The sequence below is a fragment of the Oreochromis niloticus genome, linkage group LG20, assembly GCF_001858045.2.
Source record: "Oreochromis niloticus isolate F11D_XX linkage group LG20, O_niloticus_UMD_NMBU, whole genome shotgun sequence".
Taxonomy (NCBI): Eukaryota; Metazoa; Chordata; class Actinopteri; order Cichliformes; family Cichlidae; genus Oreochromis; species Oreochromis niloticus.
Genome location: NC_031984.2, coordinates 31,816,602 through 31,836,516, shown reverse-complemented (window position 1 = coordinate 31,836,516; position 19,915 = coordinate 31,816,602). Strand labels below are relative to the sequence as shown.

The 19,915-nt window shown below is 40.2% G+C and overlaps 1 protein-coding gene across 2 annotated transcripts in view; it reads right to left on the bottom strand.

Moving 5' to 3' along the window:
- Positions 1-1,043: 1,043 nt before the first annotated feature.
- bcl2l1 (BCL2 like 1) overlaps positions 1,044-19,915 on the bottom strand; it is a 33,870-nt gene continuing 14,998 nt past the window's right edge. For both annotated transcript variants that reach the window (XM_003456961.5, XM_005477939.4), the window contains exon 3: positions 1,044-5,342. In XM_003456961.5, coding sequence (XP_003457009.1) covers positions 5,199-5,342 — 144 coding nt within the window. In that variant the 3' untranslated portion in view covers positions 1,044-5,198. The remainder of the gene's footprint in view (positions 5,343-19,915) is intronic.

Sequence of the window (19,915 nt, the reverse complement as noted above, 5' to 3'; positions counted from 1 at the left end):
GGCTCACTAAACTTTTATATTTTTCCCTTTTAACATTTGTAGTTTGTGATTTTGCTGAGCTATTTTGTTTTGTAATTTCTACTACAGATTGTCTTTATCCCGTTAGACCCAACCCATCAAAAAAATAGCCAGAAAATTCAAATTTTTTTTGGAACTGAGATGTTTATTCACCCTTATAACAAAATCCTCTTTTTTTTGCTATATCATGTTATGTATGATATATTTTTTTGTATCGCATTTGATACATTGTGTTTTTTTTTGTTTTTTTTTGGGCAACTTTTTGTTAACAGCGGTGTTAATTTTAGACAAAAAGGTTTTTAAGGCGAGTATTGATCATGTTGATAAGAAAGAGGTCTCAGAAACTCATGTAGCTAATATGATACACATGGCATTACAGGGTTAATGTTTTGGCACCTGTAACACAGGAGTTTCACAACTTTGGGGTTAACCGTATCTGAACTAACACACAGTAATATTCGTTTTATTAAAATAACCAACACCCTCCCCTGATTTGGCTGTCTATTTATGCAGCAGAATTTTGCATCTCTTATCTGAGATATTATCGCTGCCTGCTGTGTCAGCCCCTTCACCACCCCAGCATCCACCTGCAGGCTCTGAGAGAACAACGTGACTCATGTCAGTGTCCACAGACAAAATACCAAGTTTGACTATTTAACTCAACTGATGACTACACATATATATTATTATACTCTTCTACTGCAATGACTCATTTGAAACCATAGCTTTCTATTTAGCTAATGAATAAAGTTAATATTAGAAGTTTAGTACTGTTGATCTAAAAGCTTGACTGAAATCTCCATTTCCTCATTACATCATGGTTGACCTTTATTTTCGCGACTCCCATTTCCTCTCATCCACTAAGCAGTCTTTTGTGGCATAAAATTAACTTTCTTCTGGCTGATTTCAGCTTCTGGCAAATACCCTGAATATTTAACAGCATATGTTCATGGGCCAACTCTTCGTACATCTCTGCTCCAACACTCCCATCCACTATCCAAGACATCAGAAAAAGAGACTCGGCATATCTTCCAACAACGGGCTTTAATAGGTTCAGTGTCATTTCAAATTTTACATTGGCATTCTAAAGACATACAAAGTGACCATTGGACATGACAGCAAACTTTAATTTAGACCCAACAGGAACACACCAGAGAACTTTTTTTGAAAATATTTTCTTGATTTGTTTGCATTTCTTTTCATCTACTAGCAGTCCAACAGTCCTAAAGAAAAAAAAACACGACTGACAGTGCACATGGATGCAACGATGGAATTTAAGGCCATTTGAAGGGGCACAGTTATGCTTTTTTTTTCTTTTTCTATTTTTTTTTTTTGACACCAAATATAAATAAAGTTGAAAGCCATCAGGTCTGTTTTAAATAGTTCGCTAAGCTAATACTATTCTAATCAGCTTAAATAACTAGCATATATATGTGGGGGGGTCGTGCCAATGCTGTCACACTTCCTTCATTTGTGCCTCCCTTCTGCCAGACAGAAATTCACACACATGCTCTCTCAAACACACACACACACACACGTCTATAAATGGGTAAGAAAAGAGCTCGTTAGAGTCAGGGGCCCGGACAGCAGGGACAAGCCTGTGAGGAGCTTCTTGATGGGGCTAAAAAAATAGATATATACTGTACTGGAATGTTTGAGAACATACCCTGGCTAACAAGACGGTGAGGAGAACACGAGCAAACCAAACGATACTGATTATTCAGGTTATGCAATTTGTGTGATTTTGGTGAAATATTCATTACCAGGTCAAAAATCAGGCCATTAACAGGAAAAATATGTGGACGGTAACATAAGGGAGCCAATATCTGACATGAGTGATGAGTCCTTGTTTTGAACATGGAGGCACAGCTGGTAGCTGGACACCATGATGGATGTCTCAACCAGAAATGCTTTTTTTCTTTGTTTGCATTACACTCTGTTCCTTTAATGTTTACTAGGTGTGGCTGAGTGTAGTGCCTCGATGAGAAAACAGCACTTGCCTGTAAAGCTCCACAGTGCTTTATTGTGCTGTAGGACATACTGTTCAGCAGAAAGAGAGAGACGCTGTTTGGAATGAGATCAAATTTGGAAGCAGTGGGAAGATTCTGGGAACGGGAATGAGTGTACTCCCTTCTCCACCCCACCCCCACCCCATCCTTCCTAGTAAATTAATCGAGCTGCCAGTTGTTGGTGCACAAAACGCCAGGCGACAAACACTCTTCTGACTTCAGCTTCAGATTAAAGATGGATAGGTGTCTCCTTCCCTTCCTCCATCTCCCGTGGACCGGCTCTGATTGGCACGTGTGTGCATGTGTCTGCGAAGCAGCAGGTGGGCCAGCTGTGACTGACACACGTGACTAAGTGCAGTGACAGCTGGGGGACCGCGGGAGGAAGAGGTGGAGCTGGATGGCGAGGGGAAGAGAAGGAGAGACGGATGGAGGTTTGACAGCTTTGAAGCGTCTGGGGAGGACGAAGGAGGTGGAAAAAGAGGGGTGGGAGGGGTTTGTGGATAACTGGAATTGAGCGAGATAAGATATGAATGTTTAGATTTTGAGTTTCACGCTCCTACAGCCGCTGACAGCTGCCGATTTGCTCAAGATGGTACACAGACACGAGGTGACACATTTCTTTAGCTCGCAGACGACGCGAAGCAGAACCGCATCGTCTCCTGAAGGACAGCTGCTTCATCAGTTTGCTACATAAATCTGCTCGCTCCAGTGACAATAACACGAAGCATGAAGTGTGTCACTGATCAGTGTCAGATGTGACTAAAGGCTCAAAAATAAAAATTGATTAGGACACAGTGGGGAAAATAAACTATAGGGAGGAAAAAACATAAACAGCTGTGTGTTTGAACAGTGCAGCTCATGATTAGGATTTTATAGCAAAATAATCTGTGAAAATGACTCAAATACTTTCATCTACACCCCCCCCCAAAAAAAACTTAAATGAATGGTGTATTTAAGCAGTTATGGCTGCATCTAGGGGCTGTTTTCATTGTCAGTTAATTAAAAGCAGCATTATAGAAGCTGGACCCAATGACTTTTAGATCAGTAACAATCATCAAACCAGTTGCACCTTAATTGATTCATAATTGCAGTTTTATAGTAATATAAAGTAGCTGTAAATCCTGTGAAGCATCTGCACCTGGAGTATGAACAGGCAATAGACGACTGCTATTACAGCCAAGCTGATAACCGTGTCAACAATTCTGGTAGACCTCCAGCTGTGTTGTGCCGGTGTCATAAAGCCAAATACAGAGCGTTCGGTCTTTTATATCACCACTTTTGTTATTTAAGCTTTTACCACATGATTATTTTTGAACTGCCAAATCCATCTTTGCTCTATGTGATGAAGGCCATGAAGTGTAGTTGAAACCTTGTAAGTGGATCTTGAGCATGTATGAATGAGGCCAATCGCACTCATTCATACATGATTTGTTCATGTGAGCTGTTACATTGTCAGTTACTGATTAACTGTTCATACACCTGTTACTGATGCCTCATAGGAATTACACTGCAGCAGTGTTAGAATATATGACGTTTTTTATACTGTTTATAGAGGAGGGGGTGTTCAAACAAAGTAGTACCAAACGTATCACCCAATGACAATCTTGAAGTGGACCTATTAAGGGCATGACTCACACTCCAAAATAATCCTTAGATTGTATACTGGGCTTTGATGCCGTTTTAGCCCCCTTACACTTCCTTTCAGGGAAGTTTTACGATTGGCTGCCTCTTGTAAACACAAGGTTTAAACAGCGAATGTGAGTGGCTGCTGTGCTAATAGCAGCAACATTATATGGAGGAGGAGATATGGCGCTCAAAGATTCCCAGATAAAAATCTGTGGGAGAATTCTGAGACGCCAATGTTGTTTCCCGGGCTCTCTCGCCAAAAAGCCAATCAGCAGATGAAATTGGAGAATTATTAGCCAATCATGTGGTTACATGCGTCAGAGAGAAAGAGTTTCGAAACATTTTCACTGTGCGGTGTCGGGCACTTCACTATCATAGCAAAGATGTTGGTGTTTTGATTTTTCTTGGTGGGAGGAGCACAGATGTTGATCGCGTCAGCTGATGACGAAATGTTCTGAAACTCTGCACACTTAAATTTGAAGCCCCATTTAATATGAGCACCACCACAGGAAATATGCATGATAGAAAGCATGATAGGTCCCCTTTAAGATTAAAGACACTTCTTTCAGTGTAGCCAAAGCATGCCTGGAAACAATGAAGCTCTAGCTATTGCATGAATTGCTACAGTAATGGCTGCATTCTTCAGCTACTGTATGGTGAACATCGAGCGTCTGAGCCATGGCACCCTGCTCCTATGAACTGTGGTTGAACTGATTCTGACAACCTGCCACACGTGATGGTCTGGCAATCGAACTGAGGCCAACTATGACCATAAAGCACAGACCAGTCGGGGGTGGGATTTTAATAGTTGAGAAATAAAGAAAAAACAAAACAAACAAACAAACAAACAAAAACACGCATCAACAAACAAACTAGTGGACGCTAATCTGCATGAGTCAGTTTAATCTAGTGCTCATACACAAGCCAACCGGCATGAAAGACAGGGTGAGGGGGAAAAAACCAAAAAAAACCCCAATGTGTGAAGTGATGGGTTATTGTTGCTGTATGTGACGGTGATCGGGATGGCTGGCAGGAAACTACGAAAGACTTACAGTAAACTTTCCCCTGACTTTGCTCTCCATATGGCACACACAGAGCTTTACAGAGCTGTGATTGTGGCGTCTGTTGAAACGCATGAGGAAAAACAAGCTTCAACAACAACACATCTAGAGCCATTAGATAAGTCTGGATTAAACTGTAAGATTAGAATCGGTTTCAGCTTGTTCTGTTGATGAAAATGGGGAAACAAATTTGTTAAAACTATTACATATAAACAAGGTGTAGGAACGAGTGGAGAATGGAATGAAAGGAACAACTGGTTTCGGAGAATGTAAAACGAAACGTCTTTCAATATCTGTCTTCTTTCTTCTTCTCAACAGTTCAACATTTGAGGATTCTTAGTCCACTGTGGGAGTGGATGGGGGGGAGGGATGCAGGACAGTAGGGGTTAGGGGAGTAAACATCGTCAGCAGCTATGATGAGACGAACTGGACCTTCATCTAAATGTTGAGGGTTGTGAAGGAGGCGAGTGGAGAGCGAGAGGGCTCACAGGCGTTTTTGCGCGATAAGAGCACCAGCCACAACGCCCGTCACCACCGTCATCCCCACCAGCAGCCACTTCTTGAAACTCTCCTGAGACCTCCGGCTTTCAGCCGCCGCATCCTGCCCGAAGATTTCAGCGAAGCGCTCCTGGAAAGAGAGACAAAGACGGAGTGTAAAGGGTTAATGGCAGGGCATCTGATGCACTCTGTGACATGCATTCAAATGTGGAAAAACCCACAAGTATGCACACTTCCTAAAAATGCCCCATTTAAAAAAAAAAAAAAACCCTACAGTATCAGGTGAATTCCCTTTGATAAAAGGTCCCTCAGCCTCAAAAAAGCAAAAAGCTGCAGAGACATCCAATGCTGGCTATGACTATCACCACCCACACGCTCATATGTGGAAATTTCCATACAGGTAGGTAAACAGAAAAAAAACCCCTAAAAGACACCTGTAATGCCACACTCTCATTAAAAAAAGGGAAATAAACCACCCCCCTCCCCCAAAGACATCCACTCGTTTCTGGCATCCCCTCAGTGCTGCAGAACCACTGTTGTTGTTACTGACATTCTTTCCCACCGTTGTCCTCAGACTGCCATGCCTACATTGCCGCCCACTGAAATCATTTCCTGGAATTGAGCTGCTCTGGAGCATACAATTTCTGGTTTCTCGCCACAGGGAGGCGCCAGTCAGGCTCTAATCCAAACCATAACAGCCATCAGTATCCCTTGTCCCTCTCAGCTGACTCACTGGTGATGATGCTACATGTTGTTCACAGTTCAGAAGCATCAGTGTTTCACCTCAATAAGCGCGATATGAGAGGCCAAAGGCCAAAGACCAAATTGCGAGCACTCAATGAGAAACAAAGTGAACATGACTCACTCAGATGTCTGATTCTTAGTCAGAGGTAAATACGAAAGGCAGCACACGGGGTCTCTATTCAGCGAGTGGTTGGTTGGGTGGGTGGCGTGTGGGGTGCTGTTACTGGAAACTCTGTATGTTGTCAGTGACACAGAAAGACTGTTAAGGTGAAATAACAGAGGTTGTGTTGTTGCTGGAAATGGAGGGTGTTTTTATACCATACTGAAGGAGCAACTCTCTGAATTTCTAAAAACGCCAGGCACACGGTGGCACGTGGAAAAATAATTTATAAATCTTTAAAACAAACTGAATCCTCAGAGGGAGTGACGAGATGAGTTTACACCTAAGAGGACCAGGATTTAAGAGGCTATGAAATATAGAGAGTTTCTCTCTTATTTATCAGTGCCTGACTTGATGTAACCTGCCACTGCTTCCAGGAGGGGGCAGTACTGCACCTATAAGGTATTTACATACTAGTACAAACAAATCCAAGAAGGATAAAAAGTGAAGCTTGCAGAGCCAGACTGCTCTAAAGCCAAACAGTTTCCAGGCTGGTCGATGAGATGCCTGCCGTTGTCTGAGCTGTACCAGAAGCCTGATTTGTTCCACACATACTTGGAAAGGACTTCTTCCTGTTCCTTTCTTTCATAATAAAAGTCACTGACTTATACACACATACTTGGAAAGGACTTCTTCCTGTTCCTTTCTTTCATAATAAAAGTCACTGACTTATACACACATACTTGGAAAGGACTTCTTCCTATTCCTTCCTTTCATAATAAAAGTCCTTGACTTATAAATGGCCTAATTTATGTGCATAAAATGCACATATGCATGGAGAAATGCATCAAAGTAATTTAAAACTTACAAAAACAAAATTGTATCTTTGATTATATATGTATATGTTATTTATTCATTTATTTATTATCAGTACTGTACATGTCACCCTAAAAATATTTAGTGGAACTGATACAATAAAAAACTGCCAACACAAAAGTTCCCCTTTGTTGAACACACAGAGCAAAATACGCTGAACGGTGTTTCTCTAATTTTCAATTAAAACAACCATTTTTACATGCGCACACACACACACACACACACACACACACACACACACGCAATGTAAAGTGTGACTTTGAGATAAAAAAAAAAAAAACCTGCATAATTCACCAGATTTGATTCACTCTGTTTATATAAGAACTTTTAGCTGGACAGCATTTAATGGTCATATCTGATCATGCAGGAGTTCCAGAATGAGTGGCCCATTAAGCAGTTGGTAGACAGAAAAGAAAAAAATAATAGTAATTTTAGTTATTGCTGATAAATATCAAAGAAAAGCAGCAATCAAAGTAGTAGTAAACTGGATATTCATAGAGTCAGGCTGCTTGTTGGACAATTGTTTCTTTGCTACTTAGTGACATTTTGTCTCTAATTTACACTAAGACTAATACTGTAAAACGACTGCTCAGTGCTCAAGCCAATATTAAAACCACCTGCTTTACATTTACTACAGCTTTTGTTTGTGCCTTCTGTTTTTAAGAGGCAACATAGTCACACTGGGCGTGCTCAAAGCAAAGGTATTTTCATTTAATCTCCACTATAATGCATCTATGACAGGACCATTATATCAGTGCACCGATTACACTATATGAGATCACTACACATTGATTAACAGTGCGGTTATGTGTATAAAGCTGAGGAATGAGCCATTTATTATTTATCTTCAGTAAACCTTTCAGTAAAATGGCATGTTCTGGTGTAGCACTGCTAAACCACCACAAAAAAACAAAACAAAACAAACAAACAAAAAACAGAAACAACAAATCTACACAAGAACAGAAGGTGGTTATATGTTATGTTATATTTCAAAAGTTGTATTTTAATCTCAATTCGTGACGTTTGAATGTGAACAAACAGATCATTATTTGAAGAGGCGATTCACTGAACAGATAGTAGTAAAGACAATTCTCGGGCAGTGAGTTGATATCAGCTGGGATTTAAAGCTCTCTCTACCAAAGTTAATTCATTAAATCTGATATCAACTGGATCAATAAAGGTAATGAAGATGCATGTCTGAAAGCTCCTTAAGCCCTGAAGTCCTTTCACTTTCTGGATCAGAGATCATATGGATCAGAGTGAAACCAGGAAGGGATGGGCTGATGTAGAGAGGGATGCAGAGCAGTGGATCCTGAGTCATTCATTGAGTTTCTATTCTGTTTGATCGCGAGCCCCATGGACTGCTGACTGATGTATGACGCATCACCGATGAACCATTACAAACAAACAATAAAAAAAAGGAACTCAGAGGTCCAAAAGTTTTAAGGAACATTAACAAGGAAATCACAATATTGAAATAGCTCAAATGTTTCTACAATGAAGTCATTCACTGGGGCGGGGACTTTGTCCTGTCTGCTATAATATGTAAGGGAAGGGAAGGTTTCTAGGAGAAAAAAAATCTTTGGTTTGCAGCCATTTCCAACAGTATGCAGTGTGACAATAGATAATCTTTATACTTTTTACTATCGATATGTATTAAGTGCTTTCTCCATTTTGGCTCCAAACCTTATGTAAACTTCATAATTGAGAAACTTCATTTTAACTACCCTACCTTAAAACATTCATTGAAAGGGATAGCATCACTTTCAATCAGCCAGTGATATAAATTCTATGAACAGTGGTCAACTGTGTTGAAGTGGCAGTTGACCATAACTGAGTATCCTGAGGGTGGATGCTACAAAGTTAATGTTTTATTTGAGATGTTTGGTCTCACAGCCAAGATCTTTGGAAAGCTATTGTCCTGATATTGTTGGATTTGATGAAATCAAATCTGTTTAAAAATGTAAACGTTTGGCATCATCAGCATAGCAATCAAAGTGTATTCTCAAAAAAGATGGAGAATATGTCCAAGAGACAGCAGATGTAAAATAAACTAGTGGACCTGACACTGATCCCTTAGGAAAAGTGTGCTTAACTGGTACATTTCTACAGGTTGTATATAACATCAAAAGCACATGTAAACAAGTGTGCAACAAATAACAATTTAAAAAAGCGAGTCCAATACAAAAAGATATGTTTCCCAATATTTGCTAAAAAAAAAAAAGAAAAAAACCCTGCAGGGCACAGTTTTCACGATAAATTACTCATCATTGTATATCTGGGTGTGAAGTACTTAAAGCCTATTCATTAAACAGGCTTGAAGGAGAACTCCGAAAGCATGACAAAGACTCAAAGCATTACCTACTAACACATTGTTTGTTTTGCTCTTTTAGATAGGATTTGTTAACAATAACTAAATGTGAAGTAAAGCCAAACAGGTACCATAAAAAAGCTTTTCAGAGAGCAAGTCGAACTAGATTAAACTCCCAAAGTAGTCAGAGTACAACACTGTGCAGGCTAACTGCTTAAACTGTTGTTGGCTTTAAATCTGACCAGGTAAACAACAAAATTATTCCACAAATTTAAACATTCTAAACAAACTTTTTTTTTTTGTTACAAATCTGAACAGTACAGAAAGTAACCAGTACTAACTCTATTTATTTACATGGGACCACTGCGGTTTGTGGTCTATGAGAGTGTCGATTCCCAGCTCACATTAGCTATTTTCATTGATACTTTTTGCTCTAAATAAACACACAGCATAGAACCACAGTTATGGTGATCTATGATGTGTGGAATTTGAAAAATAAAATGTAACTATTTGTAATAGAAGCAGGTTTAAAAGGCTCACTGGAATCATACCTGCCTCATTCGTCACGTGTTACCAACTGAAACAGCAAGGCTCTGCATACCAACTGTATCACCCTCTCTACCAGTGTGTTTTACCTTCTTTAGGGACGGAAACATGCAAAGAAGAATGAAATACTTGTTTTTGACCTCACCCAGGACTTCCTACAGGCCTTGATATGACGCATTTTTAGAAAAGATAAAAAAATCAAAAAAAAAAACTGACATTCTGTTAGCAAGAACGCAAACCACAGATAACAGCATGGACAGATACAAGGGGCTGGGCTAAAATGTGCACTGGAGCAAAGTTGATCTTCAGCACTCTGAGCTACATTAAAAGTAAAGCAAAGTGGGCACGAGGGAGTGATATATGCTACTTGAGTCAATAATGACGTAGTGTAATTACAGTGGGATACATCATGTAATATGTGCAAGAGTTTTATTGGAGCCTTTTCATTCTTTCTTAAGAATGGGTCAGTCTGACCATTTCACATCCCTTACTGTCAAGCCTCCCAGAACAATGAGAAGAATGTGGGTGTAGAGAACAATGCTGCACCTTTTGATGACAGCTGACACCTGCGACACAGACTTGTCAAGACATGCCAGTCACGGTGCAGGGAGTGCCTGATGAAATAACCAGGACTGATTGTGTAGTTTCTCTCAACATTACTCAGCATTAGTTACATTTACAGTTATTTCTTCAGTTATGGTTGATTGTTCTACTGCTGCTGTTTCACTCCAGTCTGATATTGATATTCAGATATTTAAAAAAAAAAAACTGTTTCACTGATCAATAATGGGTAGAACAAGTTGTAGATGGGCTAAATTCGACTTTTTTTTCATTGACAAAGGCTATGTAAAACATCTAAGTGGAAGATGGTAAATGGATAGATTCTTGTATAGTGCTTTTCTACTCTACTTGAGCACTTAAACATGTCTCATTGACACAATTATACTAACATTTTTTTCTACATGCAAGTGCTTTTTTATACAGCCAGCCAGGGATCAAACCAACAACCTTTCAGTACCAGACGACATCCTGTATCCCCTGAACCACAGCCACCCCATGACAGACAACCGCATGGCCAACCCCAATCATATGTGCTGTGCCTCGGGGATCAGTCTTTGGACCACTTTTTAATAATACATCTCATATCACACTTGGAAATATTCGTCCCAATCATGAAGTACATTTTCTTTTCTATGCTGATGAAACCCATCTTCACATCTCTAGAAATTTAAACTCCTCCTTTTGTCTCTTTGTCTTCACTAACATAAGTTGCCAATATCTGGATGTCATACAAAACTCTTGGGTTAAAGACTACACAATACAATGAATTTAAAAATCCAAAATTCATGGGCACTGTTACTGCAAACATACAAACAGTACTAAAAGTAATTGGCTATTTTTAAAATAAAATAGCACAATTGTTGGGGACTATTTTCAGTTGAGAAGTTATGTGCTGCACATGTGAAACTCACCCAAAATAAAACACAATGTGTGTGTTCATAGTAATGAAGGAACATGTCAGCCAGTACAACCGTGTGTCATTGACTGATATGATTTTTATAGTTTTTGTACAACAATGGGCCCCTGTGGGACAGAGGAGCAAGATCATTTCATTGTCAGTTGTTCGCTTTTTATGGAAGTTGTTGACAATAAAAGAAATGTAGATTATAACCAGACGTAGCACAATAGCAGAGGAAAACAAGTGCGGGGGTGGCTCTAATTGAATCTACCATGTTCAGCATGCAGGGAGATGTGCTTACAGGCTTGGGAAAAGAGTCAGATCAAGTGGTACAGATGATCTTTAGCTGTAATTTGCATTTCCAGAAAAAACCTTTACATGTTCACTAAGTGTTGGTGACAGGTTGGTCGTCAGTGATTCAGAGGCGATAAACAATTACACGGACAGACACGCAAAAACTGAAAAAGACACAAACACCGAACCTTTTTATTTTTCTACTGTAGCAGTGTCAATTCAGAATTTGTGATCCTTGCTGTACCTGTAAAAACTGTTAAAAGCTGGCCCAAACATGCCTTTTTTATACATTGACAGTGACCCAAAAAACAAGCTAGTAGTGGTCTGACACTGGACCACTGGGTACGGGCCAACCACTGTAGACAGTGACTGTGATGATATAAATCACACGCAACAACACAGCCTTACTACGGGTGGCAGTGGTGTCAGAGGGACCTGGATGCTGCGGTCACACAATTCAAATATAAATCACCTGCAGCTGTAGCTGCTGCTCTACACCTTTGCATTCAAACACATAATTCAAAGCATGACTTTTCCGTTAGCTCCATCTACGAGCAGATCCTCATTTTACTTTTAAAACGCTATCAACTGAATGCCCGAGGGGGTCCAGATTTATTTCTATACCAGAATTATCATGCAATTTACTGTGCACATGTCAAGACAGGACTGCTGGTTTGATACGCTCAATCTCCCAAAGTCCCACCTGGCAGGTAAACCCTGTCTTTATCTGCTCTCCCCTTTTTCCTTTTCACACGGTCACGCCTTTATTTCTTTATCTCTGCGCGGCTCCCGAAGGAAATCAGGTGCTAGGCAGCGGCCTGCAGAGTACTTTCAGGCCTCGTCTCGGTTTCCCCCCCTTTCTTTTTCCTGTGCCTTTAACTTTGCCTTTCTTCGTTAGCTGGGAAGAAAGGATGGGGGGGGGTATTAGCTCATGAAAGCAAAAAAAGGTTGGATATAAGAGAGAGAAAGGGAGGGCAAAGTGAAGAATCACAGGGAGAGAGAGATTCTGCAGTTGGTTACCAAGGCTACTGGGAAGCAGCTGATTAGTGTGTGTGATATGTGAGTGTGTCTGGGCCTGCAGGTCCACTTCTGTGGTTGATAAATGGTCCAATACTACATGTGGAGAAAGGAGCATTTTACCGATCATTAGCAGTAGCTTCCCATTCATCAGCTCTGACTTGTCGGTTGCTCTGATGTTGCACCATAACAAGTTGCAACGCTCAAATCCCCTGATGGCGAAACTCCCTGACCATGACACACATGCATAAACATACACACACCAGATGCACATTGACACCTCACACTCGCTTCCTTTTTATACAAAATAGGGCGGAAGACAGATGGAAATACAATAACTTGGGGGGACTGGGGAAAAAATTCAGTTTTAATATCAGCAGTCCTGTGTTTAATCATTCTGTCACACTGAATGCCGATAGCGTCACTGTGTGATACGTTCATATCCATATCCAAGTTATATTATCAGAAAGTGTTAAAACCTCAACTATTTACAGTAATAGATGGTATTTATAAATGCTTAAACAACAGGAAAGGATATCTTAATGATGTCATAAGAAGCAGATTCTCTTACATATTAACTCAAGCACAGGGAAGAACTTGTTGCCTTCTGTTTGCAAGGGGTGACCAGTCATAAGAAAGCTGCCTGAAAGCAGCGGTTCTCAAACTTTTTCTGATATTTCCCAATACAGAGTGCAGTCCAATCACTGAAAGAAAATCTTGTGCTATTTAAAATATAATAAGAGATCTTCATTTATAGGTACAGTAAGTATTTTTTTAGATTATTTAATAGCAAAAAAGATTTTGTACTAATGAATATATACATCGATCAGTATGTAATTATGTCTTATGACAAACTAATTTGCTTAAACGTAGGATTAATGCATTCAAAATACACAGGAGTGGGCGCTGGTTTGTGGAAGCCCCCATGTCGCAGCAGCATCTTGATGCAGTGGCCAAGATGAACATTGCTGTTTTGCCCATCAGCGTTTTATATTTGTGGCTAGAAACCGACCACGTGCATAGTATGTCTGAGAAGTTACTTTTAACTTAAAGATCAGAAATAGCTCTTTCAAGCCATGTATGACCATCTAACATTAGCACATGTATATTTTTATCATCTCATTCTCATTTTATCTCCTCTCCTCCACCACTCTCTCTCCTCAGTGTCGCTATCATCAAATAGAAGTGAGCTTCACTGACTCAGTGATTCATATCGGACTCCTTTTGCAAAGTTTTACAGCCTCCTTCAGCCTAAATAGATGTGGACACATATTGACAGCTGGGGTAAAGAATGGACTGACAGCCTACACTCACTACAGATCAATGGCACCCAAAGTTGTTTGTTTTACAGGGGCCATGGTAGCTAGGATTACGCACTTTAATCAGGAGGAGTAAGAAAACAGAATTCGGTTAACTGCAATTTGCTTTTAAAGAACAGGGCTGTTAATGAATAGCGATACAGCCAAAAAGATTGGTTATTTCTGAGGGCTGTTACTTTATCAGGTTCAGGAAGTAAAAGAAGAGGAATCCCAGTGGAAAGTGTTGGGATATATGGAGCTTTAATGGTTTGGAAGTGGAAATGCAGTGAACCCATTGTGCAATGTTGCTATGTCATGGAAATGACTGCTGTGATGCTATTCTGAACCTTCTTTGACACTTTATAAATCACTATCCTAATTACTATATACTACTATTGGGATTACACTTTTATAAATATGAACCTGTAACTCCATGTGTTCAAGTCTCAATACAACAAGCAGGTCATCTGTGAGTGTGGATAAAACATCTGATCTCGACAGCTCACTCATTTGGCAAGGTCCACTTTCTAGTAACCTACAGAGCACATGATATCCACGCCACACTGACCACAAACTGGCTGACGCACGCACAGAAGGCCACTGTGACGAAAGTGTGCTGACGCTAGAAAAGACTGAAGGTGCAATTCACATGCATAGAGGAATCCACGGAGTGCACTTTGCCAAGCTGGAAAATTCTGTATTATGACAGAAAGCTGACAAAGACACAAACACAAATACATGCTGTTGCAGTATTTGTGAAAGCAATGAGTGGACAAAAACAGTTCAGATTAGCCAGCTTTGCAGCACCCAGAGAGAGGGAACAAACAAGCACATAAGCCAAAGTGGAAAGTTACAGGATGTGAAGAAGGTCACACTCTGTAGGGAACCAGGCATCATAGCAAAAGAGACAACGAAAAACCTGTCGTGGCAACATTTTTGAGACCTGAACATGTGGGTAGATTGTTAAGCTTTATAACCAAGTCTGCTTTTTGACGTTAGCTCTTAGAAGCAAAGTGTTAAACAATCAATAATCCAGTAGGGTTTTTTTTATTTTTGTTTTTTAAGAATCCTGAAGTAAAATATTTGGATTCAAGTCTCATCTTCAAAACAAAACCCTGAGAAACATATCTGATATACATACACACATAACTATGCACTGCTCTGAGCATGTTTAGAATTCTTCAAGCATGTGTTATGAAGGGCTTGTCAGTGTGAGAATAAAAGTGAGGAGTGCTTCCTGGGCACATCAACAAAAGTCTTTACATGAATAGGCAGAATGAAAGTTAAGGAAACAGAGAGACCAGTTCTTTTTTTAAAGGCTGCATTAAATCAAAGACTGACACATCTTTAAGAGGCGTGTTTCCACGTGAAACATGGATCAGTGAATCACGTGATTCATAAAACAGAAAAGCTAAGAAATGTAAAAGTGACAAGTGACTGGCTCTGAATATGCTGGAAAAGGAAAAACAAAAGCTGGATTAGTGTTTAGAGTTTACAAGAGCAACAGACTGGTGATCTCTCTGAGTCACAGACAGGCAGAGCTGCCTCTTAATGCTCTTTAAGAAGTCATCTGGTCTTGGCTGTAGCTGAGCAACACATCCTGTAAGTTGCAAAAGTTGGAGTGTGGACACGCGAATGTGCGGCCTTGAGCGCACATGCGCACACACACAGTCTGGAAAGTCTCTGGGCTCAGAGTACAGCAACACATCGTTTCATGTGTTTTTGTTTATTGAGTAAAGTCACTGGTGGACAGATCTGACTGATGAAATGCTGTTTACAGGGCAACTAAAATGTGACATGTTGCTCCTACTGATGAAACAGAATGATGTCATTAACATTGTTTACATCAGATCCACGTACAGGAAGTGAATGTGGACCTCTGCCTTAGTAACAAACAATCCCAGAGCAGATCAGAGAATCAATGTGACTCGGCAAGATCAAAAAGAGCACCAGATTAACTAAGAGCCAGATAAACCTCCTGAGCTCCACAGACAATGTGAAAACTGAAAATGTTATGCTGATACTTCCAATCTTAAAATAGAAACATTCTACAGAATATACTGATGTGTAAGAGTATTTAAAACCCTTGATTAGAGCAGGGCGATATGACCAAAAATATTTATCATGATATACATTTGAAAATTTGTAATAACGATATAACTGACGATATAATTGATACTAGACAAAATACTTTACAACTCCACAACTTTATTAGTGCAAAAAACCTCATCAATGTATTTTCACTTAAACAAGCAGCTGTTTTTTATGTGCATTAACGTTATATAAAAATTTAACAGTGCAAATGCAAATTCCTTGCTGACAGTTTAACCAAAAGGCATTTCCAGTGGAAATTGGCCGACACATCCTCAGCATAACCATGTATAATATCCACAAAACTTAAAAAGAGGTTATACACACACAATACGGTAATATTATGTTGAAGCACAGTACGTATCACTCCGCGAGGCTCCTGCCTACGATAGCCGTAATGCTCTGACAATCCATCAAGCGGTGCAGCTTCGTAGCTTAGCAAAGTCGTACTGAAACATCTGACAGATTTTCGAGCGTCGTGTTCCACATAAAATCATTTCGAGGTCAGTAAACACAACCAGAATTCATACATAAGGCACACGGGATTATAAGGGGCACTGTCGATTTTCAGAAAAATCAAAGGATTGATTTTAAGTGTGCCGTATTTTCCAAACAACACGGTAATAACGACGGCCCGCTAGCATGTGCTACCAAAAACAGTGCTTTGTTGTGTATCTGACGGACGAAAGCTAAACCAGTTCCACACCACTGAAGTTGCAGCATTTTTACAAACCAGTTCTGGTTCATCCGTTTCATTTAACGATCCACTTTCGCTCTTCTCATTCTGCATCGCTGCCATGTGCATATGTAAACAAAGGCACTGCGCATGCGCGTTTTACCCATATTCTATCGCGATATTTCATTTTCCTATCGTTGCCCAAAATTACACCGGTATTACCGTGAACGGTATGATATAGCCCAGCCCTACCCTTGATATGCATATATCCTACAAATATCCACATTGAGTTAGTTTAGAGTCCACTTGTGGTAAATACTTTTTAGAAAAAAACATCTACCCCCTATTCTCTGTAGACCTCTCCATCAAAATGTACTTGAATAAATGTACTTCTAAGCTGTGAATATTTGCCAGAGCACAGTCCATTATTCTGGCAACCAAAGCCTTTGAAACATCTGTTTCATCACAGGGCAAAGGCTCAGAGAGCAGCTAGGAGGGGGCCTTTGCCAGGACATTCTCCTAGAAAAACCTATTTGCAAAAAGAGTTTTAACAGTCCTCTGCAGAGATGGAAGAACCTGACACAAGCAGTGCCCATTCCCAATATTCCTGATTAAAAGGTGTAAAGTAAGAGAAACCTACAGCTACAGCTCATCATCTACGTAGCACGGGCGAAAAACGCATGCTGAAGCATACAGGTAAGATAACACTGGAGTGACTTTGCTCTGAATGACTCTATTAAGGAAAGCCTAAAAAACATTTTGGAACTGAGCTAACTTAAGAGAAAAAGTGCTGGACTACAGTGTGACACGCTGGCTATTTTAACCACTGAAAAGATGAACAATACAAATCCTCAGAAATGAAGTGTTCAAAGCTGCTCACCACAGCTTTTGCAGCAGTGACCAGACCAGGGGTTAAAGATATGGTATGAGGCTCGACCTCTGCCAGGTCCTCATTTCAAATGATTTTTTTTTAAAAAGGGATGCACCAATCGGGTATATGGATTTAGCTAACTCAACTACAGGGACAACTAGCTTAACAATTCAATTCTCAGCTCTGTGCTGTGCTCGCTTTGCCGGGTGTCAGCACCAGTCCGTGGACTCTTACAACCACAGCTTACATGCAAAAGGCTAACAGGAAAGGGTCAGCAGTTTGGAGGGATTTCACAGCTGTGATGCTAACAGCTTTTCTTTGTATGTTTGCAAAAGTTAAGCATAATGATGCCAAGTGTGACATGACTGAAACGCTCCACTGCAGAAAGAGAGAATGGATTTGGCCCATATTGGCCTCTTTTCATTTGCTGCCTGTTGAACTCAGAATGAAACTTAAAATCCTTCTCCTCACATACAAGGTCTTGAATAACCAGGCCCCATCCTATCCTAAAGACCTTGTAGTACCATATAACGCCAATAGAGCCCTTGGCTCTCAGAATCTTACTTGCTGTTCTTGGAGTTTCTAAAAGTAGAATGGGAGGCAGAGTCTTCAGATTTCAGGATGCTGTTCTGTGGAACCCAGTTTGGATTCAGTAGAAAGACAATCTCTCTATTTTTAAGATTAGGTTTCAAACTTTCCTTTTTGATAAAGCATCTACTCAGAGCTGGATCAGGTGACCTGAACCTCCTCTTAGTTATGCTTCCTCACTCACCTCTGTTCACTCTCTGTGTGTATACACTAAGCATTTAATCAGTAGTTATTGATCATCTCTAGCTCTCTTCCACAGTGTGTCTTTTGTCCCATCTCCCTCCCCTCACCCCGTAATTAATCATGACAGATTGCTGCCCCTCCCTGAACCTGGTTCTGATGGAGGTTTCTTCCTGTTAAAAGGGAGGTTTTCCTTCCCACTGTCGCCAAGTGCCTGCTCATAGGGGGTCATCTGATTATTGGGGTTTTTCTCCCCATTATTGTAGGGTCTTTGCCTTACAATATAAAGCACCTTGAGGCAAATGTTGTGATTTGGAGTCATATGAACAAAACTGAACAGATTTGACTTTTTATTCCTCTGAGTTACAAATACAAAATAACCCTGGTTATTGGATCAGTACTCTGTATTGGCAAATCTCTAAAGTTCAAGGCATGTGCACTTTGTGTGCTGACAATTTGAGCCTATCAGGAAGCGGACCCATAACACCGTGTCTTGCAAATGATTTCACCAGTGAAAGACTGAAGCACCGATATCCACGGCATGTTGGCTACAGTTTTGTACTGCGAAAGGAAGCGTAGTGCTCAAACAGAAAATCTCCCTCTTTCTGAAGTCCGTAGGCTGCTGCCTTTATGACCCCTCTTCATCAGCACAGTGGCTCATTGAAAAGAGTGAGGGTGCTGTCCTTTTTCACACAGTGCTTACGTCACTTTCAACAAATCTACAATTTGATTCAGTATCAGTATTATTAAAATAAAAAATTATCTCATAGTTAAAACTCAGCATAACCTCCCAACTTTGGTCCTAATCTGTCGTCATCATCATCATATGATTAGACTGTTCATTTATTATTGCAAATACTACTTTTATCCCGTCAGTTTGAATCTTTATACTCAGCAATGAGTGTCCAGTTAAGGAAAAAAAAAAGTCAACAATGTGACTGCTTGTTTCTATCTCCTTATCAATGTCTTCATCATCTCACCATGAGTTCCTGCTCCTCCTCAAGGCCTTCCGTTCCCGTTTTCATCCTTATCACAATTGCTAAGGCATTTCAAGGAATAAGAGAGTCAGGTCAGCTGCCAAAAATTCCACATGACCAGGAAGCTTTATTGTAGAGCCAAACGCATTTAGATCTTAGGAATTTAGTTCACGGATGGTGCCAGAAGCTCACAGTTTCTACTGAAGCTGGATAATACTAAAAAGTACAGGCATAATTCAAGGAAATAGGGAATCAATTTAAATCCAAAAAGACAGACCTCTCGCGCTAACAGTCAAGACCGTGAAAATTTACCCACTGTGAGAGGAAAATATGAAAAATATATGCTGCTCTTGCTGATTCCTGAGGAATAGCGCATCCATTCGAATCGTGATGTTTCATATGGCTGGAGCTGTTCTTGATTTCTTAAGCAGCTCTGGATGTGGTTTCCCCTCTACTCTGTTTTCTGAGGCAATGAAACATTTTTAACAATGGGCTGACAGGAACTGACTGTCGAGGCTCTGAAGCAAGTCAGGTTTAACAGAGAAACTCTTTCTTCACTGCCTTATGGAAAAAAGATGCTCAGCTTACACAAAGCAGTCCCAGAGTGAGAGTAACCTGCACGGATGTTTAGCTTCCTGAAGTGATTCAGCGACTGAACTTCATGTTCTTGGCTGC